The following is a 27581-nucleotide window of genomic DNA, read 5'->3' on the forward strand; positions in this document are numbered from 1 at the left end:
TGGGCAGGGGTAGGAGCCAGAGACTGGCTGTGTGGTTGACAATAAGACAGGACGCCGGGGAAGACAGCTGGAACCAGGGGCTGGTAAGGAGTGGTGCGGTTCTGGACATACCTTGCAGGTGGAGTTGACAGGATTTGCCGATAGACTCATTAGTACGGAGTGAGGGGAACGGAAGACAGGTTCGTTCCAGAGTCTAGCCTCGAGAAGCTGGAGGGTTAGAATTGCTCCTAACTGAAATCGAGAAGCCTGTGGTTATTTGATTGTGGTGTCGTGGACTGCAGGGCTTAGTGGGAAGAGCACTGGGATAGGAGTCAGGATTGTCGTCTGGACTTGGGGCAGGGGTGTAGCAATAGCTCAGTTAGGGCCTGTTAAATACGGGTGCTTCTTGGGCATCCAGGAGGAGGTGTCTAGCTGGCAGCTGTGTGTGTAGGGCTGGGTTCAAGGGGAGGTCCAAGCTGGAGAGAGAATTTGGGATTCATCATCACATCGTTAATATTTAAAAGCCCGAGTCTGGATGAGCTTGCTTAGGGGGTGAGTGTGGATAAAGATAGAAGAGGTTCTAGAACTGATCCTTGGGGCACGTCAGCGTGTAAGGGTGAAGAATTGGCGAAGAGGAATCAGCAGGAGACGGAGAAGGGGGCAGAAGGTAGGAGGCCACCAGCTGAGCACAGAGCCAAGGGAGCAAAGAGTTGGACAGAGGGGAGAGGGAGGATTATCCGAGGCTGCCGACAGAGGACGAGGTTGCCAAGGACGAGAAGGGACCATAGGCTCTAGGAGCATGGAGGTCACGGGAGGCCTTGGGCAGAGCAGCCCTGGTGGAATGGGGGAGGCAGAAACCTCATTGGTCTTGGAAGCGTTGCGGAGGAGGGGCCTGCTGATACCTGTGAATAGGTAAGAATCATTTGCAGCACTTAGATCGTCGGTAGGCGGGCACATGGGTAGCGTCGGAGGACTTGGTCAGCAGTCAGCCTCCGCAGCAGGGTACGTGCGGCCCCTGAGGTCATGGCTTAAGTTCCTTCAACACCCCGTGAGTCCATGCATCCACGTAGAGTGTATTTAAGCTCAGCTTGAGGCTACTTAACCCTCATTCCTAATGAGTGGAGGCTTTTAATGAAGTTTTATTCTAGCGGGAGTTAACCGAGCCATTATTTACACACTGTGATTAGAGCTTTTCTACCACCCTTAACATCGTTTCAGGTGGCTGAAGTGCTACAGTGAGTAAGCAGGAGCCTTTGCAGGACGTGGGGTGGTCCTCAGGCCGAGCCTTGGGGTGCAGGTGGAGGCACCGCTCCCTGGACTGTGCAGGGAGGTACGCACGCGCCGCTGGGTAGAGGTCTGGCCTCAGCCACAGCCGTAGATTCCAGCGCACTTGTCATGCGGATGGGAAAACCGAGTTAGGCAAGGGCACGATGACGTCCAGCATGCCGAGAACCCCCGTCACTACTGTGACTTGGTAGAGCTTCAAGCATTAGCATTTTTGGTGGCATGATGGACAAATTACACCCAGAGACAGAACTGTCTGACTCCTGGCCACATGGTGTCCTGGGACTCTTCATCCTTCATGGCCAGCAGTGGCATTTGTCTTTGGGCCCCAAATCCACTGATAACATTGTTTGGTTGCACTGTCTTCGGCTGTCCGGTTTAGTGGGAACAGCACCAGGATAGGAGTCAGAAAAATTGTTTCTGGTCACTGGAAGTCGTGTGACCTTGGGCATGCCCTCCATTCACAACGTTGATTGAGTTCCTGCCGTTCCCCAGGCCTTGTGCCCGGGCTGGGCTGTGGATGTGAACGAGACAGACTTGGGCCCAGTTTTGGGCTTCAGTTTCTGCGTCTGGCTCCAGGGCTCTCGTGAATGCCAGATGGGCCGGGGTAGTTCGAAGCAGTTGAAGAACCATCTGGTAAAACCCAGAGGAAGAGATGTGCTTCTGAAACTTTCCTAGGCAGGCTGTGCAGGCACATTGGATGGGCTGCGCACAGCGTTGGGGACGAGGAAGAAGAAAGCAAAAGAGAAGGGAGGGTAGTAGAGAGCAGCAGCTTGCAAACCTCACCGCCACGTAGTAGTTTCCAGTGGCTCCTGTAACAAATTGCCACAGACCGGGAGGCTTAAACCGGAAGCTTGTTCTCGCTCAGTTTTGGAGGCTCCGGGGAAGACTCTGTTCTTTGCCTCTTCCAGATTCTGTGGCCATAGCATTCCTCGACCTGTGGCTGCATCGTTCCAGTCTCTGCCTCCGTGGTCATGTTGCCTTCTCCCCTTCTCTGCCTTGTCCCCTGTTCTGTCCGTCCTATCCCCTGTGCGTCTCTTTTAAGGACCCTTGTCATTGCATTTAGGGCCCACCTAGGTAATTCACGGTGATCTCATCTTAAGATCCTGAAATGAAATACATCTGCAAGGAGCCTTTGACAAATAAGGTCATGTTCATAGGTTCTGGGGATTAGGACGTGGGCATGTCTTGGGTAGGGGGGCACCATTTAACCCACTACAGGGAGAGAGAAGCCCATTTATACATACATTAGGCTAAAATCAAAGAGAGAGTAGGGGTCTTGGAGCCCCACTCAATGCCATCCTCTTTATTCAGGCCTCCTGGGTACTTCTGGGTCACTGCTGTGCACAGAACCCCTGGGCCTTCAAGGAACACAATTTGAGAATCATTGCCTTCACGAAGGGTCAGCGTTCTTGGGGAACTCCTTGGGCAGGGACCCACTCAGTCTGGCTTCTCTCTTGGGATTCTGGCATGAGCAGTAACCAGTGGCCACAGACGATACATACTTACAGAGAGATATCCTTTTAGTGCCTGCCTGACTTTAGATTTTATGTTGAAGTGTGACTCAGGTTAAATATAAAATTCATAGCGTATCTTGAGCAACTATTTTGTAGTTATCTATATATAAATCTATTTTACAGCGACACAAATAGAATAGATTATGGAGTGTCAGCATGTAGATAGATTCCGAGTGCTTTTTCACTAATATACCTAATGATTCGTGCTGAGAATATCCAAGGGCTCCACTGTACATTTAAATGGATATAATTAAAATAACGAGCTCTATTTTAAAAAATGATATATGAAAAAAAATTTTTTTAAAGAAGTTAGAAGATGCTACACCACTAATTCAAAGTGATATAAGTACTTCAGTGATCCCATTGTTATTAGGACACCTAATTAAATGCAAAACACCCGAGAAAAGCAACATTTGGGCTTATAAATCTAAAGCATGAAGCCGGGAGAAGAGAGGTTGCCAGTGTCCTTGGCGCTGCCAAGGCTGGGGGGTGTCCCATTTAAAGGAGTGCCTGTGGGCGACAGGGATTCACGTGGCTTCCAGTGTAAGAGTCTCCTGTGGGGGCCAAATGGGTGTTCAGAGAGGGGGTCTGACACCACCTCGAGCAAGCAGGGAAGGCTTCCCAGAGGCGGGGGTATCCTCATGAATTGATGACATTGTCATAATGGTAGCGGCCATCCCTGGAAATCCACTCTGCCCAGCTCCCTGCTCCCTGTCTTATCTCCCACCCCCATGCTGGCAAGGATCACGGTCCTTCTTGAACAGACGAGGGAACTGAGGCTCAGAGATGGAGTCTAGCCCAAGGTTGCAGGGTGTGTGGATGCCCAGCCTGTCCGATTCCAGCAACTCCTCCCTCCCACCAGGACGTCATGATGCTGGGGGTGGGGTCCTTGGGAGCAGGAAGGGACACTGAGGCTGTTCAGGTGGGATGGGCAAATGCTCGTAGACCTCAGGTTCAGCTGCTGAATGTCGGCTGTGAAAAAAGGGGGTTGACAGTATTCTAGGCGGAGAGACTGTTCTGTTCCCTTCCCTCCTTGTGACCTCAGTTGTGGGGAGCACAGGCAGGTTGGACCCTTTGTCTCGAGGAGGCCTCTTTGCTGTCCTGGAAGCACATCTGCTCCTCCTTGGGGCTTAACCCTTTGTGCAGTCTGGGTCAGGACCAGCCAGGGCCAAGCCAGGGTGAGTCCTCGCTGCCTGCCTGCCCAGCAGCCCCACTGAGACTTGCGGGCTGGCATTCAGGCTCCGACGGGGTCCCTGCGCTCCAGCGCTGTGCCCAGTGAGCCTCAGGACTAGCAGGACTGCTTGTTAGCATCCGCGTGGTCTCAGGCAGGGAGCAGCAGTTTCAGTAACCGTCAGCAGTTGCCATCGACCTGGGCGTCTCTGCTCTGTGAGTCGCTCTAGATGAGGTCCTGGATTTACATTTTTGCTGTCGATCTTCACGAGACCTTTTGAGTGGATATGGAGCTCCCAACTCACTCAGGGTCACCAGCCAGGATGTGATAGTGATGGGATTCGAACCCGTTGATGCGCCTCCACGGCCCCCGCAGTGACGTCTGGACTATGTCAGGCCCTTCCCCTGAGTCCTCTGCGTGATTCCCCCCCCTGCACCCTGTATGAGCCAGTAGATATGTGTAAACGTCTCCACTGGGGCCACCGTTTAGGGTCCCTTGCAGACATTGCCTTGTCTCTGTGCATCACAGTGCTGTGGGGCAGCTGCTGTTTGTCCCCATTGTATGGATGTGAAGACTGAGGCGTGGAAGGGGGATTGGAGTCACTTGCACAGGAACTCACAGCTTGAGAGTGGCAGTTCTGAGATCGGCCATGGGACCATCTGACTTCAGAACCTTCCGTCTGGGTTCATCTCATCCCGTTCCTGCCAGGCTGTCTGCCCACCTCGGCTCTCGTGCCCCAGTGCCAGGGAGACCTCCACCCCCAGGATGTCTCCTTCTGTGGCTGGCTGGCTGTCGGGTTGTCCTCCTTCCCTGAAGCCATAGCTGTCCCCTCGTACTTCTCAGACCCGCTGGTCCTGTGACTCCTGGGGTTCACTGAGCTAAGAGACTTTTTTGGCCTTCCAATGACCCTAACTCGGGGGATGGGTAGGCTTGCTCCTTTTCCAGGGGGCTCTGGTCCTCAGCAAGGGGGCTCTAGCTCAAGATAGCCCCCTCAGAGGAAGCAGCAGCCAGAAAAATCAGGTAGTCTGCCTTGCCCCTGCTCCCCCACTAGCACCTTGGTTCTGAGTCTGTTTTGGATGTGGAAGGTCAAGAGTAGGTGATGTGGGGGCTGCCCCAGGGGCAAGTGGGCCGGCTTCCCTCTGCAGGTTTCTCCCATCTCTGCAGTGCACTGTGGCTAAGAACCAAAATGCCTGTATCCCGTTTTGGTCCCATGTCTTCGTACCCGTGTGACTTTGATCAAGTTATTTCTCCTCTTCAGGGCCTCCATTTCCTTATCTGTAAGAAAGATAATCCTAGGACTTCCTCCCCGGTTGTCCCCGAGATGAAAAGAGTCAGAACAGTATGTTAGAACAGTCCCAGTACATAGCAAGCGACTTCAGGCCTTCTTAAATCAGTAAAAGAAATGAACACGGAGGCGATCGAACCATCCTGATTTATGTTTCCCGATGCGGAGAAGGGCAAATGCTCAGACGGTGTCAGGTAGGCCCTAGTGTGGCAGACACACCGGGAGGAGGCGTCCCTGGGCCCACAGAGTGCCCAAGATGCCGTAACAGTTTGTCATTATTAATGGTAGCGGTGGTGACCGTGTCTCGTTAGCTGTTACAGGCCAGCCGCTGTGCTGCGTGTTCTGTTAGTTGGTTGAAATCTCCCTGACAGTCCTGTTAGCCTCGTTTTGCAGGTGGGAAAACTGGGGCTCAGAGGTTAGGCAGCTGGCTTAGGTCACCCAGCAAGGAGGTGGCTGGCGGGACGGCCCTGGCTCCAGGCTGGTTTCCCTCTAGCCTGCCTCTTCACTCCAGCTGCTCGAGTCCTGTGGATGAACTCGGGCTGCTGTAAGGAAAGACTGCAGACGGAGTGGCTTGGATAAGTGCATTGTCACACAGTGCTGGAGGGTGGGAGTGTGAGATCAGGGTGCCAGTGTAGTTGGTTTCTGGCGAGAACCCTCTCACGGACAGCCACCTTCTCTCCGTGCCCTCCCATGGCGGGGAGACAGAGAGAGCTCTCTCTTCCTGTCCTCTAAGGCCACAGCCCCATCAGATTAGGGTTCTACCTTTCTGACCTTATTTAACCTTCATTATCTCTTAAAGACCTGTCTCCAGCTAGAGTCGTGGTGGGGTTTAAGTCTTCACCGTACAAACTGGGGAGGTGGGGGGGAAAACAATTCAGGTCATGACACTTCCCCAGTGCGTTCTCTTTGCTCCCTCCTCATTAGCTGGGACCCTCCTCCTCTCTTTCCTCAATTCTTCAACCCCAAGAGCAAGTTCAGAGCTGGGAGGGACCCTGAATATGATCAAATTCATGCAGTTTGTGACAGATGGAGCCGCCGAAGCCCAGAAAAGAGCAAGGTCTTGTCCTAAGTCCCACAGCAAGCCCACTGCAGACCCAGAGTCAGAACCTGGGTCCCCGCCTCCCAGCCTGGCACCTCTACGAAGCTCCCGTTGGTATGCTAGTGGGTCCTACCTGAGTGTGCCTCGAGTCTGGGCTTTAAAGTGCCGTCCAGACACTTCTCTGATGCCGCAGAGAGGACTGGACGTGATGGGGTGGCATCCCCAGGCCGGACCGTGATGTGATCTCTCCGTTCTTGCACACCTTGGCTTCTGTACCTCAGAGATGGGAGTGATGATGATGATGCCCCCTGCCAGAAGGATGAGGGGCCCTTGTGATAACACAGAGAGTCCCACTGAACCATCTGTTCGAGAGATGGCAGGGACCTGGCTCCATGCCATGGCCTGCCCCCGGTCTTCTGTGTGGCGCTGGGCAAGTCCCAGCTCTGCTTTGGGCCGCAGTGGGCCCCTCATAAGGGAGCCTCAGTAACCTGGACCCTGCCCACCTCAGCACTGAGCTCATGACCTTAAGGATGTCTTCTGATACTTGAAGACCTACCTGGAGGCCAGAGTGTTGGTCTGAGTGGGGCTTTTGGCTTGTAGTCGCCCATCTGTCAGATGGAAACAGCGGGGAGCTTGGATGAGATCTCCAGCCCTTCTGCCAGGGAGGGAAGGGAACGGCACTAGGCACTTCGTACACATCACTTAAACCCTTGCTGCTCAGAGTACAGACTGGAGACGAGCAGCACCGGCCTTGGCTGGGTACTTGTTAGAAAAGCAGAATGTCAGGCTAAACCCCAGACCTTTGGAACCAGAGTCTGCATTTTACCAAGATTCTCAGCTGATTTATATGCACATTGAGAAGAACTGATTCCAGTTACCCAGAGCTGCCCTGGGAGGTCTTTTGTAACTCCAGTTACGAGAGTTACTGGGCACATTTAGACCTCTTTACAGCCCAGCTTCCCTATCTGTAAAATGGGTGGAATGGGAGCCGTACTAGCCGTGTGATTTTCAAACTGTGTTCCTCTGAGCACATTGGGTTCCCAGGAAGACCCCAAGGGGCTGCCGGGAGGGGCTGCCATGGGGGCGGCGTGCTTCAAGGTGAGATTCATGGAGAAATGGGTCTGTAGCTAACCATTTTGCAACCCCCTGGGCTGGTGGGTTCCCAGTGGGGTCTGGGGGCTGGCATGGGGTCCACACCGAGCACACTGTCTTCTCCCCCAGGGAGCGCTTGAAGCGCAGCCAGAAGAGCACCAAGGTGGAGGGGCCAGAGCCCGCGCCGGCCGAGGCCTCGCTGAGTGCCGAGCAGGGAACGATGACGGAGGTGAAGGTGAAGACGGAGCTACCCGACGACTACATCCAGGAGGTGATCTGGCAGGGGGAGGCCAAGGAGGAGAAGAAGGCGGTCAGCAAGGACGGGACAGGCGACGTGCCCGCTGAGATCTGCGTGGTGATTGGTGGTGTCCGCAACCAGCAGACCCTTGGTGAGTGCCTGCCTGAGAGGGTCGGGGCTGCGACCAGGGCCGGGCACGGGGTCAGGGTCCTGCCTCTCCCTGGCTGAGAGGGCCTTCGGTGGCTCCCCTCTGCCCTCAGGGAAGGACCTAGGCGCCTTAAACTTGCCTTTGCTTGTACAGTCCTAGCCTGGACCTCTTTCCTTTCCACCTGATGTGCCAGAGCCCTGTCTGTGTTTTAAGACTTTGTTTTGGTCAGATGCCTGGAACTTTCTGTAGTTGTGGTGAATCCCTCATGCCGCGGGGTTCCCATGCCCCCCGGGTGGGTCTAGCACAGCCACATCACTCGTTGTCCTAAATGCCTGTCTGCATTTTGTCATCCTTGGCTTTACCTCGGGCTCCTGCAGGCAGTTCCCAGTGCTGGTCCTGCTTGGAGCAGGTGCCTGGGCGGGATCAGATTGGTGACAGGCCAGCACCTTCCCTTACCCCTTTTGGGCTGGGTGAGACTCAGAGCAGCTCTGTGGAAACGAGCTTCTTAAAAATCCTCTCTCCCCGCTAGGGGATTCCCCTCGGGCTTCCTGCACCCCTACCAAGGTCACAAACTCACATGCTCCCAAGGCCCAGTGTGTACACGGAGGGGCTCAGTCCTCTGCTGCCCTGTAACTAGGTGGGGACGGGCTCCGTGTGGATGGCTCTCTGGACATGCCACATACCAGAAGTGGGACATTCGATGTGAGTTCTTTTGGCTTTAAATGTTGGTGACTAATTCAACTATTGAAATCTGTCAAACAAAACCTGTCTGTGGGTCAGAGTCATTCCATGGCCGCAGGTGTGCAACCCCGGGTCTGTAAAATAAAGTCCGCATGCCTCACCCTGGTGTCAAGGCCTTGCCTGGTCTGTCCCCATCCGCACGGTCCTCTGCATTTCTTAGACACGCTGCCACCTCCTTCCCCTCTCCCTGTCCTTCCTGGTTCAGCTCTGGCTCACTTCGTCCAGACTCGCGGGCTCATGTCCCACGTGCGGCATGCAGGGCCCCGTGTGGAGGTTCCCCTGTGTCTGGGTCCCCAGGTTGACACTCAAGTCCTGTTGCCCCCTCTTCCCAGCTGCCGGGACTCACCCTCGTGCTCCCTTTTCCTGGCTGTTCTGGGCCATTCCTGTGCACCCTCAGCCCCCACTGGGTCATTGTGGCATCCCACCGACAGCCATGCCTTTGTGTGTCTCTGCCCTCACCCGCCCTCTGCTCTGGCTGCTAGGGGCCTTGGCAAAAACAAGTCATTGACCATATCATTCGCTGAGTATAAACTTGGGATTCCCCACTGTGTCGAGGGTCAAGGCCTTAGTATCAAGATCCTCTATAACCGGATCCCTGTTCCTTATTTATGATCTTCTCGGACCCTTTATTCCGGCACACTCTGCCTTTCCAGAGCATTTCTTGCCCTTGGCTCATGCTCTTCTCTCTCCCTGGAATGCCTTTGCGCATGTCCACACGTCCAGATCCAGCCCATCTTTCAAGGCCAGCTCCAGTGCCGCCACCTCCCAGAAGCCCCCTTGAATCTCTTCCGGTCAGCATGGTCTGTTTCTCCCTTGCCCCTCACTTGGGTGCTTCCCATTATCTGTTTTAGATTAGAGGGGCCTCGTCCGTGCCTGCCTCTGCCATGAGACTAGGAGCCCCTGGAGACTGGCGCATCAGAACTTGTCTGATCCGTGTCTCCGGGTTCGCTGCTCCCACCCTGTAGGGTGTCTAGCAAGATACCAGCTTCCAGGGGGGCAGTATCGACATCGGAGCTGGAACTGTCAGGATGGGGCTAGGTTATGCCCCAGTCACAGAAAATCCTGAAAGTAACGAGATCTTGGTCGCTCAGAGCCACAAAGGTTTCTTTCTTGGTTACACTACATGTCCGTTGTGGGTCATCTGGGGGCTCCGCTCTGGACCCAGGCGAAAAGCAGCCGCTACATGAAATGCTGCCGGCCAAGGGATAGAGGGAAAGAAAGCTCTAGAGGGACTCACATTGGGATTACCTGCTGCGGCCCAGAGGGCAGATGAGCTAAGTCCCTTCCCTGTCATTGGCCACGTTAGTCACACGGCCCCACCCAACCGCAGGTGGCCAGGAAGTGCCGTCCTCCCACGTGGCAGAACTGGGATGAACCAGCAGAACTTGGGGTGGAGCATGAGTAACTTAGCCCAGCGGAAGCAGAGCCTTTTCAGGAGCCCACGTCTGGCCTTCCTCCATCAGTATTCACTCCCCGCGACCAAGGACAGTGTTAGCCTCTAGGGATGTGTCCACTAACCCAAGAGAGGACATGCCCTTGCTCACTTCACGGTGTGTGTTTTAAGACTCATTGGGCCCAGTGGCTATTTATGCCTCTTCGCCAGGAGCTGCCCGGTGAAAGGGAGTTGAATCTGAATCTGGGGATGGAGCCAGCAGTCAGGATTCGGTGGAGAAGGCCTAGAGCAGCCGTGCTAGGGAAACGCTGGGCAGGGTGGGGGGNGCCAACCACGGACGCTGGTTTCCAGCTCAGCTGCTGCTCGGCAGCAGGGTCCTTGGCTTTGCGGTGCCTTAGTGTCGTCTTCTGTTCAGCGAGGCTCCCTGTCCTGCCCACCTCACGAGTGTGCAGATCGAAAGAGGCGGTGGAAGAGAACAGCGTTGTGCAAAGAGCATGAGCTTGGGTCCTCAGTCTGGGAGCGAATCCAGGCTCTCTGATGTCATAGCTGTTGGACCTCAGGCAGGCTTCTTGACCTCTCTGTGCCTCAGTTCTCACAATTGCCAGTTCACGGGGTTATGTGAAGATTCAGTAAGATGGTGTATGTAAAGCACTCAGCATTGTACTTGGTAAACAATTAGCTTTTATCAGTAGTATTAGCGTTGCTCTTCAAGGGGGAAGAGTACCTCTTCCAAATACCTCTTCAAGGGGGAAGACTAGTAATAGTTTCTGCATTTTTCTAAAGCCTAAGAAATAAGGCAGGGTGATGTAGAGAAAAAATGGGCCATGGAAGAAGTTGACGCCTGGTGAGGTGTCAAGACGTGGGCTCTAATTGAGCCTCCGTTGTCTCACTGAACAGGGCAACCTGTCCCCGTCCCTGGAGCTCCTCCTCGTGCTTTGAGTATGTTGTAACATTTCTAAGTAACCTTGGCAGACTCTTGAACGAAAAGGGAGTAAAGCACAGTGGCAAAGGGGAGTGGGGCCGCCATTTTGGAGCCTGGACCAAAGCAGGGTCTGGACATTCCCTGCGAGTTATCGAAGCTCATCTTGCATCCATCAAAGCAGACCTTCCTCCTTGAGGGTATAGTTTCTGCCAGGGGTCAGGCTCAGAGAAATTTGGCCTGGCCTGGGTACCAGGAAAGAAAAGCATTAAAAAAAAAGAAAAGAAAAGAAAAGAAAATCAGTGCTAAGAATGGAGCCTTTCAAAGTCAGCTAATCTCAGGATGGCAGGTAGGTTTTATCTTGTGGGCCAAGTCCAAGTAATTGCTGCTGTTTATTAGGGGTTCCGTGTCAAAGATTCTAAAGGGGTGCCATGATTGACTATCAATGTCTGCCACGGATGTGGAAATGGGCAGTGGGGCTCTATATGCTATGGATTTGATGCCCCTTAACCCCTCATTTTATAGAGGGGCAAACAGAGGCCAACAGAAAGGAAAAGAGGGGCTCTTGCTCATAGCAAGTATGATGTTTTCTCCCACTTCATGAAGGGCCGGTCCACCTCACAGTGACCCCTTCCCACCTGGAAGGAACACAGGAAGGAAAGCACTTCCAGGGATCTGGCCAGGGGCCCAGTGCTGGTTAGAGCCGTCCCTTGAAATGCACTCGTGCTACGGTGGCCTGGTGGCGCGGTGTTAATGAACTCGTTCCCGAGCCGCTTGGCAGAGAAGCGTGAGGTTCTGTGCAGCTGAGGGCCTCCAGAGTGCCCCGCTCACCCAGCCACGCTCAGGCCTCAGAACCGGCCTCTGTTACTGAATAGAACCGTGTTCCTGATGGTCACTCGGTGCTGCGCCAGGCAGGAACCTCCCATTTGCCCTTCCTCCAGGCTCCATCCTCCTCGTTCCCACCCCAGGTCCTCACTGGCCCTGTAGCGGCCATCAAACAGTGTTCCCCGTAGCACAGACCTCATCCGAGGCATTCCCGTGGAGGAGCTGGGGCTTGGACCCGCGGATGGCATTTGGCAGCTTCTCAGGCCAGGAGAGGCGGGAGGGCCATCAGTGCCTGGGAGGCTGGCTGCTAAGCTTGCAGTGCTGACTGCTGTGTCCCGGCTGCCCAGAGGTCTGTGCTAAGAAGGAGATCTCCCACTGTTGGAAAGAACGTCACTGCCATTGGAGCCAGTGTGGGGGAAACGGGGGTTTTCTGCAAGAAGACCCGAGATAATATCCAACTTGATGACTGTGTTGGATAAAACCAGAAGTGAGAGGAAGTGAGGTCACAGATGCCTGTGTCCACCCGACAAGCTGCGTGGGGAACTCTGCACAGGAGCTCCAAGGAGTGGTAGAGCCACACTTGAGGTTTCCAGAACGCCACAAGGAGTCCTAGACGCAGGGCACCACCATTGCTACGCCTCCTCCCATGCTCGACGGCAGGCACAGCTAACTGATCACTGCGGACGACCACAGTATACCTGAGGCCTTCTCAACACAGCACGTCAAGACGTCACTGCTGCTCAGCAGGGTTGAAAAAGAGGAGGTGGAAACCTTGCCAGGCTTGTTCCAGATGGTGAAGACAAGGCAGGCTGGCTGTACAACAGTCAGGACCTTGAAGCATTTCCTGGTTCAGAGAGAGAAGGATGCTCAGATCTCATCACGGGGGTCCGAAGGTACTACCAAGTAGGGCATGCTCTTCTCTGTACGGTGCGACCATCCATCGGTCCTTAGTCCTGGGGAGCTGACCCATGAGGGGAGCCCAGGGAGAGCGGCAAGTGCCCGGAGACCGGTGGTACAGGAGCCCCTGGAGGGAGCAAGCAACCCAGCAGGGCTCCTCCTCAGATGTGGGGCGTGGGCCAACCAGCTTATTTCCAGAGAGTTCATTCTTAGTGTGGGGAGGAGCCCCATGGAAGAGCTAAGGGCTCTTTGTCCTGGGGAGGAAGAGACTTGGGGGCGGGGGCCAATGGTCGGGGTGCCAGGGAGATGATGGGACCGAAGTATTCACAACCTGAAGCATTTGAGCGGGAGGGGAAGGGGTGGACGCATTCTGCAGAGCCCCAACCGATACACGGGCGTCACCGGTGATTTCAGCTCAGTGAAAGGAAGGCCTTCCTGACTGTGGGAACTGTTGGGAACCGCAGACAGGCCTGTGAGGGAGTGAGTTCTGCCTTGGAAATCACCGGACGGGGTGCAGGAGGCAGAGTCAAGGATGAGATGGAGGAGTCCTCGCACGTTTCTAGGCAGTGAGCTTCGAGCACCGCAGGGGAGAGATGTTTCCACACCCGCAGGACTGCCCATGGGGGAGGCGCAGGGGCGCGAGGCGGGGACTCGGCTGCAGTTCTGGAAGGAGCCGGCCGCAGTTCTGGAAGGAGCCGCGGCAGGGCGGGCAGCCATTCAGACCCGGTCATGTGGATTTGGGTCTGTGACAGACGCCGGCGGCGGAGGGGCTGGGTCCTGCTGCGTCATGCCAGCTGAGAGTTTCCTGTTGCAGGGGGCGGTTGGCAGGGCTTTGCACCTGAGCCTGCCAGAGCCAACACTCCGTTCCTTGCCGCAGCCGCCTGGGAAGGAGGGGTTCTGGCTACCCTCCCAGGCACGTCTTCTCTCCGCTGCTGGCCCTTCGTCGGGTGGTTTAGGGTGGGAAGGGGTCCTGCATGGAGGGTCCGCACGGGAAAGGGCCCCTGGGCTGTAAATCCAGGAGACCCAGGATCTGTGCCGCGGTGGAGTCTGGGCCAGGCCCCTTAACCTCTCTGAGCCATACTGTCTTCATCGATCAGTGGGTGTAAGAACATCTGCCTGTCTTTCCAGGAGGCTTGTTGGGGGCAGAGGGAGGTAACAGGTATGAACGCGCTTTTACGTGGGGAGACAGAATTAGCTGGAGCCTCGGGACATTGACACATCTGGAGTTACATCTGGAGTGCTAGGAACCCAAAAGGCCAGCGGCTTTCAACTTCTTGTGTTCATCACCTCCTAAAAGAATTTTGAGAAAAATTTCATATTCTTTCGTATTTTTGAATTGACGTCTCACATTTTTATCCAGAGTTTAAATAATTGTAAAGGATCTAATTTCTGGAGTATTGTGTTAAAAAAAAAAAAGTGTCATTTTGGAACTATAACTGTGAAACCACTGTTTTAAACGTATCGGAGAGAATCCAAAGCCACTGCTATTTAATACCAGCCATCATCCATTTAAAAAACATGCGAACAGGCTCATTGTTAACAGTCAGAAATTTTACATCTTTCCTTTTCTCTCCTTGAACTCATATTTCCAGTCCACTTCCCTCACAGGATTTTATCCTAATATATTTTTTATGCCTGAGAGTTTTTTATTGATCACTGTTTTACAATCTTCTTCCACAACAAGATGTACATAAATTGAAATAGAAATTTCTACAAAATTTCTCGGGCTCATAAAACTCTACTTTTTAAAACATTTTTCCCCCAGATCGAGTTATTATTAATATACAGTTTGTCAAAAACAAATTTAGATAAACAGTAAATGTAAAAATAAAAATTTATTGAAAACACACCTCTTAATGAAATGGAGCTTTATTTCTTTTTCCATTGGCTCCTGTTTCTGTGAATTAGTATTTTTCATTGTTGAATGAGACAAGATTCAGCATTAATTTAACTCCTATGTTTTGGTTTCTGTACTTGTAAGTACTAAGAAAGCTTAATCATATAGGTAAGGAACCAGGGATGGATGGAGTTTTGAGCGTCACTCAATTTTTAGAACTCTTTCCAAGTTGTGTGCTGAAAATCGCATGGGGTCTGTCATCAGATGCTGTTTTTAATGGTCTCTCTGCTGACAACTCCATTAGAATCTTCTATAGTTTCGTTGAGAGTAAAGAATTGGAAATCACTCCAATATTGGAGTATTGGAGGTTCACTCCGATACTTGAGATCACCTCTTAGCTTGGAGCCGTGAGATGGGCAGCCCCCACGGGGAGCACCATGGTGGGATTGGGAGGGGGTGAAGGAATCGTCTTGCTTGTAGCATGTCAGGGTGGGGGTGAGGAGACAAGTGGGAAGGAGATCGAGCTGAGTCGGGCCTCCCTGCCCACCACCATATCTCCAGCACATTGATTTTAGGGAAGAATGTATTTGAAAGTTGATGATTGGGGTATTGATTCTCTTAAAACTGCCTGTGCCCACATATCCCCAGGCCATTTGTACTCTACTCGGAAGACCCTGGTCCCAAGGACGTTTGGTCTGAGTCCAAGCCCTGAGAGCCTCAGGAAACCCATTTGTCCGTTATTTACCTCTCCAGTTCCCTTGTCCGCCAGCAGGCTCTGGGCCTTGCTCCTGCTGGGTCCTGGAACCAAGAGTGCTCGGTGCTCCTCGGCACCCCTCACCTTCTTGTGTTTTTCTTCTCATTCACCTGCTCCGGATTTCTGCCTCATTGCATTCTGTGTATCTAGAAAAGTGTCTGAGCTTGTCTGGAGCTAGCTGGGTGCAGATGGTAGAGCTGAGGCTTGCTGCCCTCATTCCTTGTCCTCAGGGGCAGCTTTGCCTGCCGGAGCCTTCCCTACTTCTTCCCTCCATGGCCTCAGGAACTAGAGCCCCCTGGTCCCAGCTGGCCTCACCTGGTCTGTCCAGCCCTCTCCAGGAGGGAGCTAAGCCAGGCTGTCAGCCAGGTGCTTCCAGAAAATGCTAGACAGGTTCTGTTACTCAGTGCCTGTGGATTTTTGTGTCACTAGTGACCGGGTTGGGAAGAGGAAGAGGCTTGGCCCCCGTGTGCTGGCATGCTCTGTCAGCTGCCCCCAGCAGCCGGGAGAGGGATAGGGGACTCTGGGAGTTTTGCGGTGGGACCTGATGTGGTGGGGCAAGTGTGGGAGGAAGGGGGTCGTCCGCCCTGGGCACTAGGGGGAGCCCTGGGACTGAAGGGGAAGCCAGAGCTCCCTTGACATCCAGAGGTGACGTGGTATGGTGGCAGCAGGATGGCTCTGAAGGCCGGCCAGCCACTAGCTGAGTAGCCCACCCTGGACCACCTGGGCCCTAGAACATTCACTCAGTGAACTGGGTTTGGAGTTGTCCCAAGCACACCAGAACTTCTGGGAGGATGGAGGACAGGAATGAGACCTGGGTGCGCCCAGTGGATGGTAAATGTTAACAAGCACCATCTCTCCTTGGTCCTTTCCCAGAGGTGTGGCAGTCACACAGGCTCTGGATCACCACCTATCTGAGCCGCTTGTGGCTGTCTGTGTGGTCCCTGCAGTACTTTCTTACCTCATCTGAGAAGTGGGGCTGAAAGCCTGTGTCTGCTAGGCACACGGCTGCACACCTGGCCAGCTTCTGCTTCCTCACCTGTGCGTCAGGCTCGGAGGCCAGCCCTGTGCAGAGACAAATGAGAGGCTCGAATGAAGTGCGTTAGGCACCTGGCACTTAGTTGGCAGTAGTGGTGACAGAGGACACAGGGGTAGTTAGAGAGCCCAGCAGAGTGAGGAAGCATGCCCTGCGGGGAGTCAGTTGTGGGTACCAGGATGGTCTGAGCTGAGCATCCCCAAGAAGGCTTGCTAGCGCCCCCCTGCACCACACCGGGGTATGCAGTGGATGGGGCGGCGGGGGCGGGGGGGGCAAGGCCATAGCATAGGCAGGGCATAGCCTCCCTAGAGGGTCATTTTGCTGGAAGGTGTTTGGGGAGAAATGTTAGAGCCCTACAATGGATACTTTTATGTTATATATGTGACAAGTTAGAATACAGAGAAAACATAAAACTTCAGGGGGATTTGGGCCTGTGGCTGCTGCTTTCTGCCATAGCCCAGCCTCCCAGGGGAGGTATGGATGCCCCCCCCCCACAGCCCGCCAGGACAAGTTCTTCAGTGAAAATAGACCGCATGATCTGGGTTGTCCTTCTGTGTGCAAATGGAGAAGCCAAGGCCCCGCCAGCTCAGGTGACCTGGCTCCTTCCCGCACCTCCCAGGCACCCCCAACTTGAAGGGCTCTTTCTGATTTCTTACTTAATTCAGATGGAAAAGCACCCGAAAGCAGCCCCCACAGTGGATCTGTGCGAAGCCGCTATTCAGGGACCTGGATTTTTGACCAAGCGTTGAGATATGCATCTGGTACGTGAGGGCCGAGGGGCAGGGGGACCTGGTCGGGGCCGGCATGCGGGTGGGGGCACGGCCGGACAAGGCCACAAGGGGCCATGCTCCTCTTCCCCGTCGCTGCCGCAGGACAGCAAATCTGAACCTTCCAGGGTCCTGGAGGACTTGGCCGTTGGAGGGATGACAGCGTGTACAAATTGGGAAGTCTGGAACATCGGGATCATTCCGGCAGTGCCTGCTATGGACAGCAACTTTGAAACGAGCCAGGGCTATAAAGGAGTTCTGTGGCCAAGTGTGTTGGAAGAGCTGGGGTTAAACAAGGTTCCTATAGGACCTCTCCCCAAGTTCTCCCTGCACCGTACTTTCCCAAGACGGCCATGCCTCCCACCACCTTGATCATGGGTCTTTCTTTCCCAGGCTGCGTTTAGGAAGTTGGGTTCTAAAGAACTCTGGAAAATGCTGATAATAACAGCAGCTACGCTGTCCTGAGTGCCGGCTTTGTACTAGGTATAAGGCACAGTATCACTGCTCACAACTGCCCCCGCCCTCGCCGAAGTGGGTACCATTTTCCTTTGTTTAGAGGGGAAGCCTGAGGGGATGAATGTTCCCATGATTTGTCCAGGGCCCCTGGCTGCTTAGGAGGTGAGCCAAGATTTGAACTCAGGTGTGCTGACACCACCGCACTGTGGGGCTGCCACTCCCATGCTGCAGCCCCCAGCTGCCTGTGCGTCCAGCCCCCCGGCAGACAGAGCACCTGGGCTCTTAGGGTGAATGGCAGTGAGGAGACAGCAGGACCTTGAACTCAGTCCTAAGACTCCGTGCGTGGGGCCAGGGCTCCCACTCTGGCCTGGGGAACCAGGAGAGGGTGCACGACTGAAGACCACGTCCCCTGTGACTCTGGTGGGGGGTTGAGATCTGGGAGCAAGGCTTCAAGGATCCTCAGCGCACTCTGTGGGTTGAGGGAAAATCCCAGAAAGCCACTGGTAGGGACCTGGCCTGCCTATCCACAGGATGAAGTGGGTGGGCAAGTGGGGGGACCCATTGCGGCCTGCAGTTATTACGCAGTTTGAGAAAGTCCGTAGATCATGGAATGTGGTGGAGAACCTGAGGCCCAGATCTGTGGCAGAGAGGGGGCAGGACTGGGGTACAGAGACTTCATCGGGAAGTGGGTCAAATCTGAACCAAGTTTTGCCTCATCCCAGGCTGTGGGGGGAGATTCCACCTTTTCTGGGGTCCCTTCCCCTCTGTCTGCCCCTTTCCTTTCACCTCTCCTGCCTCTTCATCCCCCTGACTTTGGCCCCTCGCCGTGGCTGTGTCTGTCCTGCACTGTGCCCATGAGGTTCGGTACGTCACTGTCGTGACCCCATCGCCCTGCCTTCCCCTTGCCTAGTGGGCTGCGGGCTTCCTCTCACGGACTTGCTCATGGTTGGGGCTCTGGTGCCAGGCACATTGAAGATGCTCGACAGATCCTCAGTTGGTTGAAGGGCAGTTGGCAGAAACCACTGGAGAGTGGGTAGAGACACAGGGAGGGAGTCGGGGCCATTAGGACTCGGTGACAGAGGAGAAGAACAGCCGGACACCGTGAATTTATCGTGCCCTTGTTGTGTGTCAGTCACGGGGCTAAAGACAAAGAAATACACAGTCTGATCTTCGCCCTCCCCGTATTTATATTTTCCTCTGTGAGACAAGGGTTACACGCACAAAACCCCTGGATAACAGACTGCTCGGTTCCACGCTGGTGTTGGGATGACAGCGTCCCTGTTATGACCCACGGTGGTACGGTGGTGAGGCCACCTGTGTGACATCCGGCTCCCAGGCTGTGTCTTGTTAATACTAACCTCAGTCATGAGACGAAGGAGTCCCGTCCTGGGTTGCAGGTGAGGCCGCTGAGGCTCGGACTGGAAAAGGGATGTGCCTGAGGTCAGCTGGGGGCCATGGCAGAGCTGAGCGGACGGCCCGACTCCACGCTCAGTGCTCCACAGACTTAATCTGATACCTGAAGATCGCACCCAGTAAAACAGGCCTCTGCCCCCAGAGGAGGCTGAAGGCGGTAGTAGCTGGTGATGTGGGCGCTCACTGAGCACCTGGGCTCGTGGCAGGAGCAAGCCCGTCTTCACCTGGATGCTGTTGCATGATCCGCCTCTTTCCTGTAAGGAAACTGAGGCCCAGCCAATAAATGGTAGCGCTGAGATCCCCTCCCAGGTCTTACTCCAAGATCAGTGGTTCCCGAACCTGGTTGCTGGTCTGCTCAGAATCCCCTGAGGGACCCTTTTGAAAGAGGCAGATTCCTAGGCCCCTAGCTCCCGCCATTCCAGTGCACTGACCCTGGCGTGGGCGAGGGCCTCTGCATCGGTGCGAGCTTCCTGGCCATTCTGTTAGGAAGGGCGCAGCTCAGACTCGGGTGGTAGCAGGCCTCCACGCCTGGGGCCCCTGCCAGGCTGGGTCCAACGGGCTCTGCTTGGCTTCCTGCCGTGGTGGGCCTTTTGTGTGTGCTCTGCGTGGGTGGGCTCTGCCTTGACCTGTCTGAAATGCCTACTGGGAACTCAGCCATTTCAGTCCCAGCTCCTGGGAGAAGGCCCAGCAAGAGGGCTGGGGTCAGGCAGTTACACCATGTCGGTCTCTGCGTGTCTGAGAGAACAAGAAAGCTGCTCAGCAGACTGCGGGGGGCGGGGTTGTGTGATTTCTCTGTAGGGCAGATCTCTAACAAGGCTGGGCATTTCTAGGGGGGCTATAGGACCACCCTGTGAGGTAGGCGTTTGTAGCCCCGTTTGACAGATGAGCAGACTGAGGCTTAATGTGTCTAAGGGAATTACCTAGGTTGCGATGCTGGTAAGTGGCAGAACAGGGACGGGGGGTCTGTTCCATCTGGTTCAAAGACTATCCTCTTAACCTCTGTCCCATCTGGCAAGGAGGAGACATAGAAGTTACTCAAATGCATGTTGATTTCCTTCCATGGATGCAGTTGATTCCTTATTTTGAAAGAGCAGTTTTATGTTCGTTTCCTTTTTCCTCTCAAGGAATAAGTGTAAGAAAGAGTTGTCTTCTTCGTCTTACAGATTTGGAAACTGAGGCCCCGAGATGGGAAGTGACTTGCCTGAGGTCACTTAGAGTTGGGGCAAAAACTTGGAACTAGATCCTGGGCTCCTGACTTCAGCTCGGGGCCGTGTCTGCTGGTCCTTGCTGTCTCTCTGCTTGCCGGGGCTAAGGCAGACCACTGGATGACCCCTGTCCCCTTATCGTGGAGTTCCTCATACTTGGGGGCATCACTGTGGGTCCTGGAACCTCATAGTTGCACACGTTGGGTACTGACTGACCTGGCCCTTCCTTTCCTGTTTTCCAGGATCCTATGAGTGTGGAATCTGTGGCAAGAAATACAAGTATTACAACTGTTTCCAGACCCACGTCCGGGCGCACCGAGGTCAGTGGCGTCCCTGGGGCAGAGTCGAGGGCCGCACCTCCCCATTCTCTGCCTGGCTTGTAGATGACCCCAGGACCGCCCCCCACCAGAGCTCCAGTCCTCTCCCTCTGTCTGCAGTGGGATAGAGACCCAGGCGGAGGGAAGAGGCCTCCTTGACTTGGGAGAGCACACAGGGCCGCTGGGGGGTTGGGAGGACATGCCACGAGGCTTCAGCCACCTGTGCCCCTGCCTGCTCCACACGGGCCTGCTTCCTCCCAGGGCATCAGCAGCTCCTGAGGGAAGGTGCTCACACGTCATCTTGTGTGCTCCTCATGGCAGCCCCGGGAGTGGGGGCGGGGCGCTGTCTCTGTTCTGAAGATGAGGCTGAGGGGGCAGGACAGATGGTTCCAGGGAGGAAGGGCAATGGGTCCGGGCCAGAGTGACAGCAGGGGGCACGGGGAATGGCTGTGAATGGTCACAGAGTGTCCTGGGCACGTGGTGGTGGGGTCACCGTCTGTCCCCGTTCCTCGTGCACTTTGCCATCAGCCCCGCCATGGGTCCAGTCCGCTCACTTCCTTCTCATTTTCTCTCTCTTGCAGACACCGAAGCCACCTCCGGGGAGGGAGCCTCCCAAGGCAGTGAGTATCTTCCCCTTGCTCTTGGCCCTCTCAGGACTGTCCCAAGGGGCCTGTGGGAGACACTTTGCTGTGGTTCAGGCTTTGGGGCCAGAGGGTCTTTATGACATCGTAGTGGGGTACCTCAGAGCAGCCTCTCCCAAAGTGTGTTCGTGGCACATGTCCTGGGGAAGCCACTAGGTGTTCTGACAGTAACGGGTTCTGTGGCCCAGGAACCTGGGGAGGCCTTGAGTTCTGCTAAGATGAACATGTTTCTTTGTGGTAGACTTCTCAGGGCCCCTCACTGGCAAGCTCAGGGCTGATGTTTGGGAAATGCTACTTCTGAGGGTTATCTCGTGAGCACCCATGGGCGCTCATCTCTGGGTGCGCTACCCCAGCCCAGGCCGCGCAGGGCCTTGCCGTCTGAGGACAGTGTTCTGCTTGCCTTGCCCCCAGATCTAAACCCCCGGGCCTCAGAAGAAGCCAGATGGGTGTAGGCTGGGGTGGAACCTCTCCCCGCCCAGCGCACCTGAGCTCCAGAACCCAGCCGTTCCACTCGCAGGTGTATCCCCAGCAGAACCGTGTGCACGTGTCCACCAAAAGATGGGAAGTGGATATTCGTTTTTTCTTCTTAAGATTTTATTTATTTATTTGAGAGCGCACGTGTGTGAGCACAACCATGGGGAAGAGGCAGAGAGAAGCAGACTCCCCACTGAGCAAGGAGCTGGGAGCTCGATGCAGGGCTCGATCTCAGGACCCCATGATCGTGACCTGAGCTGAAGGCAGACGCTCAGCTGACTGAGTCACCCAGGCACCCGGGAACTAGGATATTCTTGGCAGCACCGTTTGTAACAGCGCCAAACCAGAAAACCACCTGAGTGCCTAGCATTAGGTGAATGGACCGATCAGTCGTGGTTTGTTCACGTGAAGCATGAGAAGGAATGATGTGTGGCTGAACCCAGCAATGTGGGTTACCCACAGACAGAACGTTAGCAAAAGGAGTCCAACTCAAGAGCCCCTCCTCTAAGATCTGTGTACAGGAAGCACAAAACCGGGAAAGTGATTCGTGCTGGAAGAAATCGTGGTTACCCTTGGGAAGGGCTTTCTGGGTACTGATGACACAGGTACTTCTGGTTTATGGAGATTGAAGGAGCTGGACAGTTTTCTGCGTTGGGGTCCCCAGACTCTTTTGTAGGGACCAGGTAGTCAATATTTAAGAGTTTGCAGGCCCGATATCTCTGTCCCCACCGCTCAGCTCTGCCAGGTAGCATCAGCACAGCCAGAGATGATACGGAAACGAATTTTTCGCTGAAACAGAGGGTGGGCAGGCCGTAGTTTGTCGGCCCCTGTTCTTCCTGCCATAAAAGGTTTTCAAAAATAATAAACATGACTCCCCACCCCCAAGAAAAAATCTGAAACAAAGCAGATTGAGGAGCTGTGTGGGCTAACGCAGGGTCGTAATCGCACTAGGTCCAAAAAGCATTTCTTCTGAGGCCCTTTCCCATCCACTCTCTCTTTGGATTCCCACGTCATGCGAGACGCAAGAAGGGCCGAGGCTAAGCTTCCATTTTCTAGACATTCTGAGGCTTAGGTAGGCCAGACACCTGCTTGAGGACCCCGGCCCTATAGGAGGTGGTGTAGGCCTTTCCCTCCTCCTCGAGCCCTGCCCGAGCCTGGCCCCTGGCTCCCTTCTCCTTCAGAAGCTTCTTTCTCTTCCGGCTCCCATGGTTTGCCTGTGGTCAGCCACACATTTAAAGATCTTCTCTATTTATTTTCCCTTCCTTGGCTATTCTGGGCTCCTGGCCTCTCCGGCAGCCCCTCAATGATCCATTGTGTTCCATCTGGCTTCCATGGTTCCCGGAAGGCCCTCTGGGTATAGAGGACTCTGTCGCTGGGGGTATTTTTAGTCTTTCCATCACTTTTGCCTTCCTCCCTAGGGAGTTTTCTCCCCATGGCCACTGTGCTTTATTTTATTCTCAGTCCTGTACCCCTACCCTGACCCAAGCCAGCAGTTCCTGCTCCGAGAGCCCGGCGTCCTTACACACCAGCCTCATGCCAGGAGCCTGACCATGGAGTCCTGGAGCCAAAAGCGTTGTGTCGAGAATACCAAGTCCAGCCTACCCATTTTGCAGATGAGGGCACTGAATCCCAGAGAGAACTCATGCAACTTGTTAAGTGATGAAGGTGGGCCTAGAAACCAGGCCTCCCACCTTCTAGTCCAGGGTCTTTCATTTAGTTGTTAGAAAAGTTTTACAGTCCGAAAGGGAGGCACATATATACCCACTCACACATCTCTTAGCAAAGAAAATAAAAGATTAACTCCACGTCCAGTTCTCTTGCTGCTGTTACATCAATTCCCTTTCCAAAACAGTATTGGATAACATTTACCAAGTATTTGGTGTCTGTTAGGCATTGTGCTCGCTCATTCTTTATTACAACTCTGGGAGAGGAAGGAACGGTCATTCCCATTTCGCAGATGAGAAGACGAAGGTGCAGAGATTAGGAAGTGTGTGCAAGGTTAGTCACTGTTTGGTGGCCAAGCCGGGTTGGAGTCAGGCAGCCTGACTCTGAGCCTGTCTCCCCAGACTGATTCGCAGTGCCATTGCTAGAGATCCTGAGCTCTCTTGGAGGCTCTGAAAATGTGGTTTCACTGACAGAAAATCATTTTGCCTTTCTTCCCTTGGGGCTAACTCTTGCCCTTATCTGCTCCTGCCTTACGTGGGCCCAGGAGTGTGGTCCCTATCGGCGCTGAGAAGGAGAAATGGGTTGGGTTCTGCAGAGCAGGGCGATGGCGCTTCTCAGTCAGAAAGCGGGGGGTTCTCGTTTTCTTGGAGGTGGTAGGAGGGCCTGTGTGAGCAGAGTTGAGAGAAGGGCTGCCGGCAGCTGTGGAGGGCGACCAGCACTGGCCAGTAGGGCAGAGGCTTTGCAGGGCCAAGGCCCCATCTGGAGCCAGACCTTGGACGGCCTTGACTTCTTCACCTGTGTTCCCTGGTATCCGAGAAAGAATGATGGTCCAGGTGGGACATGATGGGGTGGTGTGGGGAGGGGGGAGGTTATTGTCTAGGCTGGATTGAAGCTGGAGCCAGGCTTGGAATCCTAGAATGGCCAGCCTGGAAGAGGCCATGGGAATCAGCTCCTTACCACCCTCCTATCCCCCCAAATTAGGGGGAAAAGAAGGGAAGCTGCATTCTGAGGTGGGGTCAGCACTTGCTGGCAGTCTGTGTGAGGCAGAGCAGGACCACACCTCTCCTCCTCCATACTCCCTCATCTCCCCCCACCACTGCCTGGCTGGTTCAGGTGTGGGCATGGAGGTGGCAGGGCCTGGTGGGATGGTGGCATGCCGGGTCCCCAGACTCTCAGAAGGACTGTGTGTGCTGATGCTGTGTGCACCTCGCTTGGGGACCAGTTAGTCTCTGTGGCCCTGGCATCTGCCAGGGGACTTTGAAAGCCTGCAGGTGCAGTGGAAGAGGTGGGGGCAGAGGCAAGGGGAAGGCAGATGTCATCTGTGCCCCTAAGTTCGGCTAAGCAGGGACCAGAAAACTTCCCGTAGAATTGCCTGGCGTTGCAACCTTGGGATGGAGGGAGTCTCGTCAAATTCTGTGTTTGAGTGCTGGGGAGGAGCAGAAGGGCCAGAAGGCTGGTGCCTCTGTCCGGGGTGGAAGGAGGCTTATGCAGACGGAGAAGGGTCATGTGCCCTGACTTAGCTATGCCATGGAGTTAAGCGAATATTTGAATCTTGGCTATTCCTTGCCCCACTGTGCAGCGTTGAGCAAGCCATTCAGTGTCCCTGTGTGGGCCCTCGTCAGGGAGATGGGAGTGAATGGGCCATCCCTAGATCTGCCCAAGGAGTACACATGGGAGGTCCGTGCTAGTGCGTGGTGAGAGCAGTGTCCTGGGTGAGTCCGGCCTCAGAATTTGGATAGCCCTAGGGATCATTCAAAATCTGGCCCTGTGTTCGTTAGCTATTGCTGTGTAACACGTTTTTCCCAAACCGAATGACTTTAAACCAACGTTGGTTATCTCGGTTTGTGTGGTCAGACCGTGGGTGTGGCTTCCCGGGGTCCTTGGGCTGTGGGTGTCCTGAGGCAGGGGAGGTGTTGGCCAGGGCTGTGGCCTCCTCTCAAGGCTCAGCCAGGGAGGGAGCTGCTTCCACACTCTGGTGGCTCTTAGCAGGCTGGGTCCTTCCCAAGCCGTGGGACTGAGGGCCTCACTTCCCCACTGGCTGTTCACCAGAGGCTGCCATAGGGTGCTCTCTCTGGGGCAGCTCACAAGAGCGAGACCGTGTGAGCGAGACCGAAAGTCACGGTCTTTTGTAACCGAATCTCAGAAATGACATCCCATCACTTTATCACATTCCCCTCATTAGAAGCCAGTCACTAGGTCCAGCTCAGGCTTAAAACGAAGGGATCACATCGGGTGTGGACGCCAGGAGGCCAGGGTCATTGGGAAGCTGCCTCCCACAGGCCCTCCTAGTGGTGGTGGGGCTTGGGACAGGTCCCTTCTGACCCTCAGTCTGCACAGGTGTTCAGTGGGTTACTACTTCCTGCCTCAGTCACAAGGACTAGCAGGAGAGGCAGAGGAAGTGCCCGGCCCGGCCCCTGGCACATGCAGTGCCCAGGAAGCGGCCGCTGCCATGATGGTGACGCTCACGTGACCTCAGGGAGAGAGGTGGGGCCGGGCCCTTGGGAGTGGGATTGGAGGTGGGTTTGCAGGTTGCTTCAGGGCTCTCCTATCTCCTTACGTGGAGAACCCTTAACACTCCCAGGACTGACTGTCCCTGGGTCACCAGTTGGGGCCGGTGTGGGCTGGTCCTTTGTTGGTTCCTAAGGCAGAAGAGCCCCCCCCCAGATGCCCAGCGCAAGTGACCGAAGTCCTGGTAACTGCATGTGTCTTTCCATCCCCCGCAGATAATTTCAGGTACACGTGTGACATCTGTGGGAAGAAGTACAAGTACTATAGCTGTTTCCAGGAGCACCGGGACCTGCACGCCGTGGATGGTGAGTCAGGCCCCTCGCTCCCAGGGAGGAGTGCTGCACGAAGAGGAGCGCCCCCACCGCCAGGGCTGCTCATCTGGCTATCCCCACCCCGGTCCATTGTCCCCTCTCCTCCGCCCCAGAGGAAGGTCAGGCAGCAGTCAGACCATGAGGGGAGTGACTGACTCTTAGGGATTCTGGAAGAGAGAAGGTCCCCGTCATACTCCATATATTCTTCTGATTCGGGTAACCCAAGTGAAATTGCCATTTTTGTAGGTCAGAATCCGTCGAATTTCAGCAATTTCATATCAATGCATTTTACAATTTCATACTGAGTGTTCACATGCTCTGATGAAATTAAACCAGTTTTTTAAAATGAATGATGGTATTTAGTGTCTTAGGTTATAGAGTTAGAAATTAGAACAATAAATTTAGGTAATTTATTTTTAGAATCTCAATCCTAGAAATAGGGTTTTGGACCTGGAAAGGATGGAGGGGGCTCCCTCTCTAGCCCCGTACCCTGGCCCGTCACAAGCTGTGACAGCCAGGCCCTGCCAACCCAGTGCCACTGGCTTGTCCTTACTTCTTATCCCCTCTTTTTCTCCTAACTGGTCTCTTCCTCTTTTTCTCCTGTCCTGGCCCCTCGAGCGGCTGCCAGGATCCAGAGACAGGCCGCCGGCAGATAGCATCTGCCCTCCTTCGGGTTGGGCCCTAGCCCATGGGGAGGATGAGGAATGGAGACTCAGGCTGCATCCTGGTGGGGATGTGCCCTCCTCTGGCCGCTGGTTTTCTGGGGTGTCCACACTGGCCACGGTGGCTCTCCTGGGTCCCAGAGGCAACCTCTCCAGGACAGAGGCTGGGAGCATTGGGCAGAGGCAGCCGTGGGCAGGGACTAACAGGGCTCCTGTTTGCTTCTTTCCTTCTGCGGCTGCTGCCTCCCGCCCGGGCGCAGTGTTTAGTGTGGAAGGGGCCCCTGAGAATCGGGCAGGTAAGTCCTTGGTGACAGCCCACCTCCCTGTCCCCGGCTGGGCTCCCAAGACCTGGTTACCAGGGCTCTAAGGGCTGTGTATTCTCCCACAGACCCCTTTGACCAAGGTGTTGTGGCCACTGACGAGGTGAAGGAGGAACCCCCGGAACCATTCCAGAAAATTGGGCCAAGTATGCGGGACTCTCTCTGGGGATGGGCTGGGTGGGGAGACAGCTGGGGGCTGGCTGCGGGTGGCGGGGTGAGTCTTGCCTTTGGAAGGGGGTGACATCACTCATCCTGCAACAGTGGTACTGGCACCTGGCTTCCTTGTACCTCACTTTGCCCACCTGTCAAATGGGCCAGTCTTAGAACTTCCGCTTTTGAGGAGCAGCAGAACAGCACAGGGTCAAGGGCAGGGCAGTGAACATAGCACATGCTTGGTGCCCTGGTAGTCTGTTAGCCGTCCTGAGCCTCGGCTCCTCACCTGTCAGTGAGGACTACATTTCCCCGAAGGTTTGTTGGGGGATTAAATGAGATCGTGAATGTAAATCACCTATTAGCACAGTGCCTGGTACATAATAGGTGCTCGGAAAATAACTCTTGTTGTCATCATCCGCAAATGAAGGGGTTCATCGGCAAATGAAGCTGTCCAAGGGGGCCACATGGACATTCTGTCCTTGTCCCATGAAACCCCTGAGGGCAGGAGCCACACCTGCCACCTGCCTGTTCTCAGCA

The 27581-nt window shown here is 54.7% G+C and overlaps 1 protein-coding gene across 14 annotated transcripts in view; it reads left to right on the forward strand.

The window, feature by feature from the left end:
• Positions 1-27581, forward strand: part of ZNF618 (zinc finger protein 618) — a 178446-nt gene that overhangs the window by 105480 nt on the left and 45385 nt on the right. For 10 of the 14 annotated variants that reach the window (XM_034664351.1, XM_034664356.1, XM_034664347.1 and 7 more), the window contains 7 exons: positions 7497-7756; positions 16818-16913; positions 20236-20313; positions 20892-20930; positions 25814-25903; positions 26832-26867; positions 26960-27037. In XM_034664351.1, the coding sequence (XP_034520242.1) occupies positions 7588-7756; positions 16818-16913; positions 20236-20313; positions 20892-20930; positions 25814-25903; positions 26832-26867; positions 26960-27037 (586 nt within the window). In that variant the 5' untranslated portion in view covers positions 7497-7587. The remainder of the gene's footprint in view (positions 1-7496; positions 7757-16817; positions 16914-20235; positions 20314-20891; positions 20931-25813; positions 25904-26831; positions 26868-26959; positions 27038-27581) is intronic. The other 4 variants (XM_034664345.1, XM_034664358.1, XM_034664354.1 and 1 more) reach the window with 1 other exon arrangement.

Source organism: Ailuropoda melanoleuca, chromosome 7 (genome assembly GCF_002007445.2).
Source record: "Ailuropoda melanoleuca isolate Jingjing chromosome 7, ASM200744v2, whole genome shotgun sequence".
NCBI lineage: Eukaryota > Metazoa > Chordata > Mammalia > Carnivora > Ursidae > Ailuropoda > Ailuropoda melanoleuca.